General features: G+C 40.0%; 1 protein-coding gene across 6 annotated transcripts in view; it reads right to left on the reverse strand.

The window, feature by feature from the left end:
• Positions 1-3,751: 3,751 nt before the first annotated feature.
• DENND4A (DENN domain containing 4A) overlaps positions 3,752-14,760 on the reverse strand; it is a 107,072-nt gene continuing 96,063 nt past the window's right edge. For 5 of the 6 annotated variants that reach the window (XM_040970073.1, XM_040970075.1, XM_040970076.1 and 2 more), the window contains exons 25-33: positions 12,609-12,784; positions 12,372-12,518; positions 11,240-11,438; positions 10,759-11,013; positions 9,743-9,860; positions 9,608-9,634; positions 8,950-9,112; positions 8,722-8,786; positions 3,752-6,056 (exon numbers count right to left, since the gene is read on the reverse strand). In XM_040970073.1, coding sequence (XP_040826007.1) covers positions 5,920-6,056; positions 8,722-8,786; positions 8,950-9,112; positions 9,608-9,634; positions 9,743-9,860; positions 10,759-11,013; positions 11,240-11,438; positions 12,372-12,518; positions 12,609-12,784 — 1,287 coding nt within the window. In that variant the 3' untranslated portion in view covers positions 3,752-5,919. The remainder of the gene's footprint in view (positions 6,057-8,721; positions 8,787-8,949; positions 9,113-9,607; positions 9,635-9,742; positions 9,861-10,758; positions 11,014-11,239; positions 11,439-12,371; positions 12,519-12,608; positions 12,785-14,760) is intronic. The other variant, XM_040970074.1, reaches the window with a different exon arrangement.

The raw sequence follows: 14,760 nt of genomic DNA on the forward strand, positions 1-14,760 counted from the left end.
GTCCCAAGGCTTTGGGCTGTCCTCCATTGCTTTCCCAGGCCACAAGCAGGGAGCTCGATGGGAAGTGGGGCCGCTGGGACACGAACCGTGCCCATGTGTGATCCTGGTGCTTGCAAGGAGAGAATTTAGCCACTGAGCCTTTGTACCAGTGATTGTGTGATTTCTAAGTGGATTAAGGCAACAACAAAGAGGAAATTCCAGAAATGCTTAACACAGTGACAATGTGATAATAAGAAGTGTATTACTCCTTCTAGGTTGCTAATCTGAAAGAGACTTGTATTGCCACAACTCTTGTGGCTCTTTGTTGTATGTGCATTTGATATGCTTGTATCTTATCTTCTTGCCTTCTTTATTAGTACCAAGTTACAGGATACATTAGAAATGAATCAGCCTGGGGGTGGGGTGCCATGGCATGATGTGTTAAGCTCCTGCCTGTGGTGATGGTGTCCCCTATAGTTGCCGGTTCGTGTCCTGGCTGCTCCACCTGCAACTAGCTCCCTGCCTAGGGCTAAAGTCCTTGGGCACTTACACCCATGTGGGAGACCTGGAGGAAGCTTCTGGCTCTTGGCTTTGGACTGGCTCAGCTCTAGTCTTTGAGGCCATTTGAGGAATGAACCAGTGGATGGAAGATCTGTCTCTCCTCTCTGTGGCTCTTTCAAATAAAAATCTTAAATAATAATAATAAAAAGAAAAATGAAACCATTTTCTGTCATTGGTTTCAGAGCAAAAGCAGCTTAGGTGGCTGGATTATGATGGTAAATATGGCTTTAACCGCCAATGCAAGAAATGATTCACTGAAGACAAGAAGACAACAAGACAAATGTGGGTTAAAAAACCAGTAATTTTGATGTTGTAGGGCTATTCTCTTTTAAGATGAGCTGGTTACTTTAATAAATTGCCTCACTACCCCAGGATTCCTATTGCTTGGAAAACAATTTGTATTAAATTTTAACTTCATTTAGCAAACATGGATAGGCTCCTCTCTTACCTTTAGGTGACTTGATTAAGAATGCTGAGAAGAATAAACAAGCATACAAAGTCCTGTTAGCATTCCATAGTCTGCAGCTGACGTGATTTCCTGATGTCACTGCACTGTGGGGTCTCCATAACCCCCGCCTGGGAAGGGGAGCAGAAAACCTGCCTGTGGAGAGGAGATCCCAATCCCTAAACCTGGCATCTGCAGCCAATGCCAGCTCCCCTCGGGCCCGTTGGCATCCTGCGTCAGCCCAAGTCGGGCTCTTCACTGGACTCACTGAGCAGGGAGGGAAGGACAACACAATGTTCTGTAATGGTCGCGAGTCAAATGCTCATTTAATGAGAGACGCCACCTCTCACGGTCTAACGGCCTTCCTCCATTTAGTTTGCTGAAATTCTGGTTTCCCTCAGAAGAAAATTCTGGTGACTTCACACTATGACAGGAAAGAAAAAAATATGAAAAAAATGGAAGCTGGGTCATGATGGATGGTGAGGAATTTAGTGAGACAAAAGCTTCCATGACATAGAATGCTTACGTGACTGCAAACGTCAATTTGTTATGTTTTAACATTGAAATTTTTTGTCATGTATTTATAACACTGGCAACTATTAAAATCATGTTTACAGGTAAAGTATCACCTAAAACCTCAAGTTACTACTGAGACAGTCTTCTCATTTGATAGGTGAAATGCTGTGTCTAGTTGCCTGAATGCGATTCTACATCAGCCAGCCTGGAAAAGTCTGAAAGGCCCGATGTCCAATGTGAGTTGGAAGACAGGTAGCTGCCTGGTCGCCTTCATCCCCGTGGACTTGTTTCCTGGATGGAAACAGGTTTGGGCCAGACTTTCTTTAAAAGTTAAGATGCTCCCTTGTATATATTATGAGGAAAAAAGGGATCTATTTCAAACTTTGAAAAATTGTTGTTTCAGTCATTATGATGTCCTTTGGATAATATATTGCACTATTCTCAACAGATGTGAAAAAGTTATCAAATTAGAGGTTTGGTCATTTATACCACTGCCTATATCAGAATTATAATTTATTTAATATACTTTTTAAAGATTTATTTATTCTTATTGGAAAGATGGATAAACAGAGAGGAGGAGAAACAGGGAAGATTTTCTGTCCGACGGTTCAATCCCCAAGAGGCTGCAATGGCTGGAGCTGAGCCGATCCAAAGCCAGGAACCCAGGGCTTCTTCTGGTTTGCCCATGCGGGTGCCAGGTCCCGAGGCTCTGGGCCATCCACGCCTGCTTTCCCAGGCCACAAGCAGGGAGCTGGATGGGAAGCGGGGCTGCCGGGATTAGAACTGGTGCTGTATGGGATCTTGCACATTCCAGGAGAGGACTTTTAGCTGCTAGGCCATCAAGCCAGGCCCTATTTAATATTAAGTACCAAACAGGGCAGGAACGGAATGAATGCTTTTGGACATAGTCCGGTAGATAAATGGGAAGAGCTGATTAGCCTTATGCGGGAGAAACCTCCCGGCAGGTGCAACTTGCATTGTGTTCTGGGCTGGCTCACTAAGAAAGGTGCAAAGGGAGGGCCTAGGCATGGGTCTGTCCATTTCTGAGCGGTCGCTAGACCCTGTCAGGACACCCTGGCCCAAGCTGCAACCTGTGCAATCAAAGGTAGGCTCTGGTCTTTGGGTCCTTCCCTGGGAGAAAAAAAAAAAAAAAACCTAGAGAATTTCATATACAGGTAAATTCACTAGTTGCGCCAATCATTTTTATAACAGCACCACATTGGAGATAAAAATATTTTGAATGTGGAAAGAGGGGGCCCTACCCCAAAGAACAGCACTGTGGAACAGAGGAGTCAATGACCATCTCAGGGCACACGCACATGCACACAGACTGTGGAATGAGAGAGAAACATTCTTATGTTGATTTGTGCGATGCTCATTTTAGAAACAAAAATAATTAAGTCAGAAAACGGGCTTCCTTGGAAGGCGGAGGAAGCAGGTAGTATGGAGAGACAAAGCGTAAGTACTGAGGAACTGAGGTAGGCTGGTATGCAGCTGCCACAGAGCTGAAGTCGGAAAGGGGAAGAGGCAGGGCAAGCTGACTGTGGCAGAGACACCGTGGGTCCTCTCCGAGGGGCAGCCTGCGCTTTCCCCTCCTGCCCCGGGACAAAGCGCCCCATACTCCCCCCAGCAACATCAAAAACCCACGAACCCCAAACCTATCACCACCACCATAAAATCAGGGATGTTTCCTTACCACACATTTACAATTTACAAACACATATAATGTCTAGGTGGAACCGGCTAACACTTGCTAATTGTACTAAAGCATCATAATTATCAGCATAAATCAGAAATAAGTATTTATTGCCTAAAATGTTGAATCAACATTTTCTGGGGTCATTTCTCTATATACAAAAATAGGGAGACATATTAGAAAACGCAATAAAAATCTGATGGTTATAGGATTTTAGAGCAAACGCAACTGAAAGCATCAGGGGGAAAATAAAGACAAAATCAGATAAACAGCTACATAATTCCCTGTCTGACAATAGCAGGAGAAAGCTGAATATTTGAAACACTATATAAAATACATATGTGTGAATTTCAAATGCAATGAGAGGAAGTAGTAAACAAGGACACCAGCACACTGCATGGCTGACTTCAACAGTTTGAGCACAGAAGAACTAACAGCACGAAAATAAGAGCTAGACAACAAAGCAACAAAGTATTTCTTGCTAACACAGGTGGCCGAGATTTTCTCAAGTGTCCATTCAATAGAAAAATTGAAGAAATGTTTGCACAGACTCATTTTAAGAAAAAGATGAATTGGGTTTTAATTTTCTCTTGGGAAGGATTTATCAGTTTCTGTGCATGGTTTAGGATTAAAGATCTATTCCTTGGTGATTAAAAATATGGGAAATATGATCCTATCCAAGCAAAATTCAGGGTGAGGGAAGACACAATCATTGTTCCAAATGATTCTGAGCATAAACGATGAGCGTTGTCTCGCTCTTCGACACACATTTCAAATAAACTATGACTTCTACATAGTATTTGTGTTTTAGAAAAAGTAAACAACAGTGCAAGCTGTCTATGAGAATAAAAAATAAACAACAACCCAAAATTAGAAGAGAACCCCAGAATCCCATTTGGAGGCATTTTTATGGTCAATGCTAAATGGTCCCCTAACAATCTTTCTCTCAGTTGATCACAGTCAAATGACTCAGAGAACAGGAGAATGAATGACACGTGTGGCTTGGGTCAGATGAGGGAAGAGGAAGCAGACTGGAGGGGTACCATACGTACACGGGGGAGGCAGACGTGTGCATAGCACCAGAATTTTCAAGTAAGCAAGTTCAGTCCCAACTGAATTGAAGTTTTACATTGTTCAACTCTCTATTATTTCCCAGAGTAGAAAGCTGTGCAATGTTTCAGCTGGGTGCTATTCACTAATAGTGTGAACTCAAAAGTGGTTTTTTTTTTTTTTTTTTTTTTTTTGGCAGATGACCTGATTTTAAGTTTCAGGACTCCCTTGTGTCTCCAGTCTAAAAAGCTGTGGACTCAAACTGGCTTACAGGCTGAACTTGAAGCTACTAATTTTTTTCTGTCTTTAAAACTGGCTAGAGAATACCTCCGTTAGTGACACTGTGTACATTAACACACACACACACTGAAAATGTATAAATAACTCCAACGGCCAAGCGATGCATTTCCTTTCTCAGAAATTACCCAAAGAAAGTGATTAGAAGTGATGCAACTAAAATTTTTAAAGAAATGTTTAATACCCATGATGTTTAAACATTCAATTTATTATCTGATTTCTGGATGTTCCTGTATTCAGATTCTTACAAACTTCAGATACTGAAGTCTGTTAAAAAATATCTAAGTTCCTCAATATGGGAAATTCCATCTGGTTATATACTTTTAGAGGGCTCTCATTGAAAAAAATATTTTAATATTTATATATACTATTAACAGAACACTCCAGAGTCTGTTATATTTCAGATAAATATTCTATAGTACAAGTTGTGTCACACCCAGTATTTTAGACATCAAAGCAAGCGTAAAAGCTGGAGTAGAGCCAACTGTCTTACTTCCCAGTGTAGAATTTTGTGCAGAATATTCATGTTTCCACTGTCATTTGGGTTTGGAGGCTGTTCTTTTTGCTGTGTGTGGTGTGTTTTCATGAGCCACCGAGAGGATTCTGTAGCCACGGCCTAGGATACCTCTCTGGCTCTCCTCTCCCTGGGCTCAACGCGTCGGGTGGCCGGTGCACACTGACCCTGCCACGACTCGCTGCAGGCAGGCGGTCCCCGAGCCATGCTGACACCAGGCCTGACACTGGAAAGCTCACTCTGCCAAGTCGTAAAAGATACATAGCGAGACAAACGTACGCACATACAGAGATCTGCAGCTGTACGGATCACTCCGAAGAGAAGCCGACAAGGAAACTAAATGCTTCATCAGCTTAAATTCATTTTAACTTTGCTATATTAAATTTAAAAATTAAAAAAATATCAACTTACTATAAACAATTTAAAATATGTATAATACAACTTCATGGTCAAAATATCTTAATGGGCTATGAAAACAGGAGACACTCCGGTCTTAACATTTCTGTCGAGTTCCATACATGATTTTTTTTTTCCCCACCTGCTTTAAGAGAAACCATAATACAGCTGTCTTATTATTTTATGGCAACTAGTTTCATTTAGGGATTTCCTCAGCACAAAAATACTTAATTCTTTATTACAGGAGAGATAAAAGGTAAGAAAAAAAAAAAGAACCGGGAAAAAAGTGGCTCTCTCCTTATTGGTCACTGTTCTCACAGCATTCTGTACAGAAACTACCTGAGCCTTCCAGAGCATTTACAAAAGCATTCTCAAAAATGGAAGAGAAAGGTTTAGAGTCTAAAAGCGTTGCTTTATACACCAACTGTACAACATGTAGCAAATGTTTACACCTGCACACACAGCTCAGAGATAAGGTTCTCCGAAGGTTTTCCGACACTCCATCACCCCTGTACTCGGTGGTCTGTCACAGTTGTGTGTACTCTTGACTTGGCTCGGTGTCAGACGGTCATAGGCCATCTTGTACTCCTTATCAAATGCATCTGCAGATATTTAGAAAGAAAGGCGCAAAGAAAAATAAGTGTGATGCTGACAACAATCATGGTTTTGTGATGTGACGGGCTCACAAAATGATTTCTTCTTCTTAAAGAAGAAATCTTTAAGACACTTCCGCTGTCTAAATGATCACAAATTTCAAGTCCACAACAGACAGATCAATGAAACCTAATAGTTTCCCATTGCTAAATTTGACTTATTTTTCAACACTTACTAGAAAGAGATAGACAAACTGAGTTAACAGGAAGCTGGAGTCACAGGCCAGAGCCAGGTGTCAACCCCAGGCAACTCCCTGTGTAGTAACAGTGTCCCCAAGAGCTGGGCTAAAGGTCCATTTCATACATGGTTTTCTATGGGACTGCAGGGGAACACAGCATTTTCCAATGCACTTTTTGAAGAGCTATTATGGCCCCCCCCCATTACTTTACGTTTACTAGATATTTTCTAGCATGCCCTTTTAATTTTCTTATCATTTCTTTTATTATATCTCTTTGATTCTTACTTATTCCTGCAAAATATTTACCATAGTAGCCTTGCAGGAACTATTTTGAAATGTCTTATTTTTAGTAGTTTCCAGTGTTTTACAACCATTTTAGCAAAACACAAATATTACCATTCTGCTTAAAATCCCCTCATTGCAATTTGAATCGCTTCTTTTTCCTTTTTCTAGTTGGAAAGCAGCTCAACACATTCATACAGTACTCGTACAAATTTATAGGTACACACAGCTACATTTCCTCTAGTGCTTGCTATCGAATATTCCTTAACTCTAAATGATTTGTACTTTTTTCCTGAACTTCCTAAAATTTTCTGTTTTACTTCAAATAAGTGGTGAGCAATTAAGGTGAATTCCAAGTACAGTATTCTCTGGGTCATACTTTCTTATTGTTTTAAAACAAAGATAATAACCTATATTGGCTTGTGTTGAATAGCTAAATCCTTTAAAGCCATTTTGTTATAAGCCAATTTCCCACCACTGTCTTCTATATGAGCAGATTTATTTCCTTTCTAACTAAATTAGTGTTGTGCTTCAAGTGCTTGTTTCAGTTAATGTCACACCCAGCAGTGCTTGCCACATCACTCACATTCTCCTTGGCTCACAGATGCTGTCATCTTTCTTCTGGCCTAAAGGTGACAATTCCCAGTGGTGAGCGTCACCTATGGTCAGAGGGCACCGTAGATGCCCAGCGGGGGATGGCCAGCCCTGGACTCACCGCTCACTGCTCTGTCACTCAGCCCAGAGTGGAACTGCCAGGAAGCCAGCACACAGAGAGCCCTGGCTTTCCAACCAGGCTTCACCTGGTCTGAATAACTTGTAAAAGTGCATATGTTTATTAAGCATCATCATTGTGACTCTGATGCCACTAATAAATGGCTGTATCTCTTAAAAAGTCAGCGGAAGTGCTGATGCTGAAGAATTTAGACTTGTTTTTCTTAAGGTCAGCAATAAATCACCTAAGAGAAGAATGAGCCATATGTACTCTCTGATGAACCAGTGAGTGGAGTTAATTAAGCAAGGCACTCATAGTAGATACCACACAAATTAGAAGAGTTTTATGGATGAATTTTTACATTCATAAACCTCTTCACTGAATCACAAATTCTCAAAAAGTAGGTCATAACTCTACCCAAGTCTTTGCTAGCTAGTAGTTCTCTAAATTCAGTCTAACTCTAATTTTCTCCTTATTGCCTACCAATGGGCTATAACTCCTTTTTCTTAGGACCCAGAAATGGGAACCTACAAGAAACTGCAAATGAAAATTTAAAAGAGGTCAAGCATCACAATCACTGAGAGAAGCAGGTGACCAACCAGAAGTCTGGAAACTTCTAAAATACATATTGAGCTATCTCATATTTTTTTCCCCCAAAAACCTTTACTTATTTGAAAGGCAGAGTGACAGTGATGCAGAGATCTTTCATCTGCTGGTTCACTGCCCAAACGCCTGCAACAGATGGCGCTGCCCAGGCTAACGTCAGGAGCCTCCATGCTGCGACACGGGTGCCAGGGACCCCAACAGAAGCCATCGAATGCTGTCTCCCAGGGCGTACATGAGCAAGAAGCTAGACTGCAAGTGAAGCAGAGGCTCAAACCCAGGTACTCCAATATGGAACGCAGTGTTGCCAGCTGCACTTTAACATTTCTGCCAACTGCCTGCCTCTATTACATTCTTTATGAATAACCTTAAAGTCGTTAGTAGCATAAACAAATAGCTTAAAGCATGGGATTGAAAAGACTGCTTGGTTCAAAGATGGCTCTGTTATTATTGTGAAACAAATGAGTTTATTGAACCTCTCTGACCTTCTGTATTCTTAATAATATGAAAAAGACAATGGTAAAAATGTCATAAGTAAGACTTTTGGGAGAAAACGTTAGGACATGATATGTGGAAAGAACTTGCTACAGTTTGAGGCAACTGGTAGACTAGTTAGATATTATTTATCATTATTTATCATCATCATCATCATCATAACATCATTATTATTATATTATTATCATGATCATAATGTAAAGTACCTTTAATACTACAGAAAAACAAAAAAGGCACAAAGTAATAACTCTTCTAATAAATCAATAACAAAGGCTACCAATGTAAAAACACTGAAAATATACTGACATGCAAACATTAAACATTATGTATTATGATAAATTACCTATGTCGATGTTTTCTCTTCCCAGGGCCACAAGTGACAGAAACAGTATTTCTCTGTATAAACTCCTGGGGTAGGGGAAGATATGCAGAAAAAAATTAATACTCATTTAGTCTATATGTGCCTAGAAGTTTTTATGTTAACAGAAGTAAAAGATACAATAAAAAATTACTAAGCATGCAATAGAGGAACAAGAGAAGAACAATATATTCACTTATGGGGATGACTTACCTCTGTCTTTTAAAGTGTGGACACTTATTCAGTGTCTCCAAAATCTGACTCATTGGTCCATAGACATCATTCATTTTAATGCTTTTAACTATATTTTTCAACAGCTCTTGGCTAAATGAGCTATCAGTCTTTTGCAATAAATGGACCATGGGATACTTTTGGGCTGTGAAAACAAGAAAAGAGCCAATGAAAAGAGTTTTCTGTGCAAAAAGGAGAAAGAAATCACAGCGCAATGGACAGTTACTGCAGAAGCAACGGAGCACTGAAACTAAATTAACGGCAACATATAAAGGAACAGAAATATAAGAATGAAGAGAGCCAGAAAGGAGAAAAAAAAAAAGACAAACAACCACCAAAATAGATCCCAGGCTTTCTGTAGTCTCAAACAGACAATAACTAAAAATACTGTTTCCTTTAATAAAAACCCTGAAGGAAATTCCACATCAACAGCCTGAGATGGAATTAAATAAATAAGTAACAAGAATTGGGACAATGTGCTGAAAAGCTGAACTCCACAGAACACACTCAACCCCTGCAGCACACACATAGCAGCCCTTAAACAAAATAAAACAAAATAAAAGTGAAACTAAAACCCTAAAACCCCCAATCACCTTAACCTCCATAAGAGGTACCACTAAAAAAAAAAATTAACACTCACTCTCAAACAAAAGAGTGCGATTTTGACCTGTAAGACAAAAAGTAGTAGAGTGGAAGTCAGTCTTGGATAGTTTGGTTATTGAAAGCAAGCCGAGATCGCACTGGAAGGAAGCAGCTGCTTCCTGACAGCACTTACTGTGGGCATTCCAGAGGATGTACAAGGGCTGTCCTGGGTCCTGATGTAATTTCATATTGTCCCATAACATCTGTATTAAAACATGCTTGCTGTCTTCAGACATACAGTGGCGGGGAATCTGCGTTGTAGAATAAACAAACTTCCATTAATGATCTTTACATGACTATTTTTTGGGAAATATTTTATATAGTCCTTACGAATTCTTAAATATGTTTGTGTATAAGACAGACAAGAAAACAGCATGACCTATTTAGATGCGTATGATATCTACTACAGGACAATCAGCAGAGTTGAGAAGTCAGTGAAAGGAGATTTAACAAGATAACTGCGATGAGTGAGAAAGAGTGCCATGAAGGGCCCGTCTTGTCCTGCTCATGTTTGAGTCCAGAGAAAGATGAACCAGCAATCCCACCCCACATCAGTCCAACAGCCTCGCCCAGACAACTGTGAGTTAACATTTTTGTCACTTATTTGTGCTGTGCTAAAAATCCAAACTCTGTGTATAGTTATGGACATGAAGTATAAGAAGGGAGAACACAAAGTTCCTGAACATAGAGACTGCCATTTAGTGGCGGTGCCACATATGAAAATGTAGAGACTCTCCTGGAACAAAGTAAAATTACAAATGAACATATATCAACCTAACTAATTGAATTTCAAGTAAATTTTCAGAGTAAAGAAATGAAGAGAATCAATTATAGCCTCCTAAAAAAGGGTTAGGCTTGCATGGCAGGAATGGGGTCAATTCACAAACTCTTAAGAGTCATTCTTGATTTATTTTTGAATATAACAAAGACTCAAACATATTCTGTGTAAATCTTTGAAGGTTTCAAAAGCAACTGATTTTGTTGTACCTCTAGATAGTAAGAAGAAAAAAATCAATTGTAAATGCAACAATTCTATTTGTGTAATGATTTTGATAGTCATTGAAACAAACCTTACTTTATCATGAGGGCTGTGCAAACATTACATTGGTGACAGCAGAACGGCCTTAGAGTTACTTTGGAGCCTTTTACCTTTGAATACTTGTTACAATGCTCAGAAGAAAGAATCAATCCAGGTAAGTTGCTGGGCAAGTCAAGACGTCTAAAATACCACACCAGGTTCCAAAACACAATCGGATGATGGTCCACAAAGTCGGCCACTGTTATGGCATGATCGCCTTCATTTTCCAATAAGCTTTCTAGTTCCTTCCAGACCACTAGAGGACTAAGATATGGAACAGTGACAGGATCTGGGCTGGGCAGGTGCCATTCTAATCCTAAAGAATCCTGTGAATAAGGAAAAGCCATAAATGGCAAATATAAGGCTGATGTTATGAAACCAGTTTATAAAAATTCCCATCAACGATATTCAAGGTAATATGATTACAACATAGAAGAGGCAATCTTCTAGACACTAATAAAATTGAAGCTAATAAGGGTTTTTTAGGATAAGGGGAGCAAAATTATTTAGAGGATCTATTTCCAAATTTAAAAAATGTATGAAAATACATACTGTGGCTTCTTGTAAAGTAGCCGGCAGGCTGCCTGTGGGAATGAGCTTCTGCCCACCAGCCTCCTCCTTGTCCAAGGGGCTGCAGGCACTGATACTTCGGGCCATTGGAAAGACTGGGCATTTTGACACAGTTGCCTTTGATCTGTCAGCAGGGATCTGAATACTTCGGGCACAGGAGTTTTCCTGCAGTTTAGATTTGCTTCAGTGTTGAAAAAAGGAAAAAGCACATCAGTGTCTACATACACTTCATTTCAACTATGCTCTCTGTAGAATCAGAACTAGAGACAGCAAAATAATTGAAAGAAATGTGCTACTCAATAAGACTGAGAATCTTATTGGAATAAGATATAGTTTTAAGATGTGTAGTCATGTCATCTATCCTTTTTATCAAGGGAACTTCAAGTAGTCAAGATTCATTCACTTATTCAAAAACAATTGGTGGACAACTGTTACATCGAAGGAACCACACCAGGCCCTAGAAATAGGAAGCAGAGAGAAGGGGCACACAGTCCTTCAGGAGTCAGCAGGCCATAAAAAGCCAAAGACAAGGGCTGCAGGAGAACTTGGAGGAGAGAAGGTGCGGGTGGTTTTCTGGATTAGTTATTTAGGACCACAAAGGTGTGGCCTGCTGATGCTATATGAGCATTTCTTTAACACAGAGAGCTGCCAATAATGTGCCTCCTCTCCAGCCAAATGTGGTCCATTTGGCACTTCTGCAAAACAGAGACAAGTTTTGCATTTAAGCATGCGTTTACTTATGTTAGGCTTGCTGGGTAAGTCTTAGTTTAGTATTAAATGTTCCAAAGCATGAATTAACATTAACTTAATTCTCCAAGAAAGTAATATAAGAAAGATGATCATTATAAACTTCAAGTGTTCTATAAATTTTTTCAGTCTTTAAGATACTAATTTAATACTTTAAGATCCAAATTTAACATGTAAACATACAACTTAAACTCTGGGGATTCATAAAACTTAGCATGTAACTGTTTATACTTAATTATCCAGAGTATTAGCTTTAATATTGTTTCAATTAGGTGAACAAATTTAAGATCACAAATTATTTTTTATAGAAATTTATCATACATCTAAAAGATGTGTAATGTATGCTGCTCTACTTAATTCCAACTACCTGTTTAGGTCAAAATGTCCTTGAACAGAGATAGTGGATGTGTCAAGACCGGAGGCTGATGTTGAAAGGCAAGACTGCCTTGTTTGGCTTGAAAAGGAGGATGGAAAACGAATATTTTCTGTAGATGGACTTGACTTCAAAAAGTACCTGTAATGTGAATCAAAAAAGCCCTTTGAGAAAAAAAATATTCCAGGAAACAAGACACTTACATAAGGGGTAAAACACTTATAATATTACCTCCCAGGTCGTCTTAAGTCTCTGATTTCAATATTCAGAAAGGGTAGGAAAAGGTTACCACAGAACGGGCATGTGGTATTGAGATTTGAATCATCTGCTGTCCAGCCGGCCATGATTTCCTCATCATGTACAAGACAATCACAAGTTCTACACCGAGAACAACTTGAGATGAGAACCTGTGGGACAACATGGCACTTTAGAAAGTCAGCTGGTTAGTGTACATCATGAATTAAATACCATTTCACAGATTTATTGAAAAACTAAAGCACAGCAGGATATAGAAATTATACTGACAAAAAATGGATTTACTATATGCGCCGCTGCCATCTCAGCTGAATCTCTTCCCCAATTTTGGCCTGGAAGAGAAACTTGCATGTACGTGAGCGCTGCCTCCAGTTTCATTACAACATGTGTGCTGGGGTTTTACTAAGGCAAGACTAAACTCCAGCATTAATTTGTTAACAGTCAGAATAAGCACTTACAATCATTTATATATTATGGATCAGTGTTACACAAAGGATGGTTACCATACCCATGATGGGACATAGATTCCTATGACTTCATGATGGGCTAAATAAATTAAGATTTTAGAAACCGCTGAAATTCTTTGACATTGCTATAACATCTAATTGTATACAACAATGTTAGCTAAAAAAGAAAAAGTAAAGAAAAATTAAACAGACAAAAAAAGCTCTGGTCTCTCACTTCCGACAGATCCAGACCCATTGCTGTGGGGTCAGCACTGTGGTGCAGCAAGTCAGGCTGCTGCCCGTGACCCCAACATCACACACTGGAGTGTCAGTTCAAGTCCTGGCTCTTCTGTCCTGAGCCAGCATCCTCCTCATGTGCCTGGGAAGGCAGCAGACTATGGTTCAAGTGCTTGGGCTTCTGTCACTCTGTGGGAGACCCAGAGTTCTGGCTTTTGTTTCTATCTGGGGAGTGAACTGGCCAACAGAGGATCTCTGTCTTCCTTGTCTCTTCCTCTTTCTGTCCCTCTGCTGCTCACATTCATTCACCTTTTTTTTTTTTTTTTTAAAGTCAATGTAGGGCCCAGCATTGTGGCATAGTGGGTAAAGCCACTGCCTGCCTGTGCAGCTGGCATCCTCTGTGGGTGCCAGTCTGTGTCCTGGCTGCTCCACTTTGTTCCAGCTCCCTGCTAATGGATTGGGAAATGGGGCAGAAGCTGGCCCAAGTGCTTGGGCCCCTGCCTCCCATATGGGAGACCTGAAGAAGTTCCTGGTTTCAACCTTGCCCAGCCCCAGCTGTTGCAGCCATCTTGGGAGTGGGACAGATGGAAGATCTCTCTCTTCTTCTTTCTCTATAATTCTGCCTTAATAAAGAAATCTTTTTATTTTAAAGAACCATTATAGAGAACTGTAAATGCTGTCACTACAGCATTATAGTAATAAGACATTTTTAAGCCACCAAAAACTGTTTTTAAATATTTTTTTAAGATTTATTTTTTATTGGAAAGGTAGATACACAGAGAAAGATCCTCCATCCTCATGTTCACTCCCCACATGGCCGCAACAGCCAGAGCTGACTTGCTCCAAAGCCAAGAGCCTCTTCCAGGTCTCCAACGCAGGTATAGTGTCCTAAGACTTCCGGCTATCCTTTACTGCTTTCCTATGCCATAAACAGGGTGGGAGGCAGAGCAGCCAGGACACAAATGGGTGCTTATATGGGATGCCGGCGCTTGCAGGCAGAGGATCAACCAGTTGAGCCATGACACCGGCCCTGCCACCACGAACTGTATAAACTGCAACGTCACTGTTCACTTTTTTCCAGCTATATGCCAATTTATTTTCCATATTTATGCAAATTAGTATGAATTAGCAACGATACTCACAAATGTTTCTGAAAGCAATTTTTACAGAAAATTTTTAAAGTATAAAAGCATAACTTTTTCACTGTAAGAAAATGGGATACGCTTATGGAAGTCCGCCCATCTAACTCATAGAGAATGAAAAATATAATAGAAGAAATTGCTCACCAAAAAAGGACTGTTTGCATAGCAAAACGAGTTGTTTAGTGTATGAAACAAACATTCAAAGAGAATTTACATGCAACAAGGAGTAACTACAAATGGTGAAAAGAGAAAATGCTTTTATATGTAGATGACTCCTTAAGTAAGCATGGGACTGTTCTGAGA

This window comes from Ochotona curzoniae, unplaced genomic scaffold, assembly GCF_017591425.1.
Source record: "Ochotona curzoniae isolate NIBS_2020 unplaced genomic scaffold, NIBS_Ocur_1.0 scaffold_4701, whole genome shotgun sequence".
NCBI classification, from domain to species: domain Eukaryota; kingdom Metazoa; phylum Chordata; class Mammalia; order Lagomorpha; family Ochotonidae; genus Ochotona; species Ochotona curzoniae.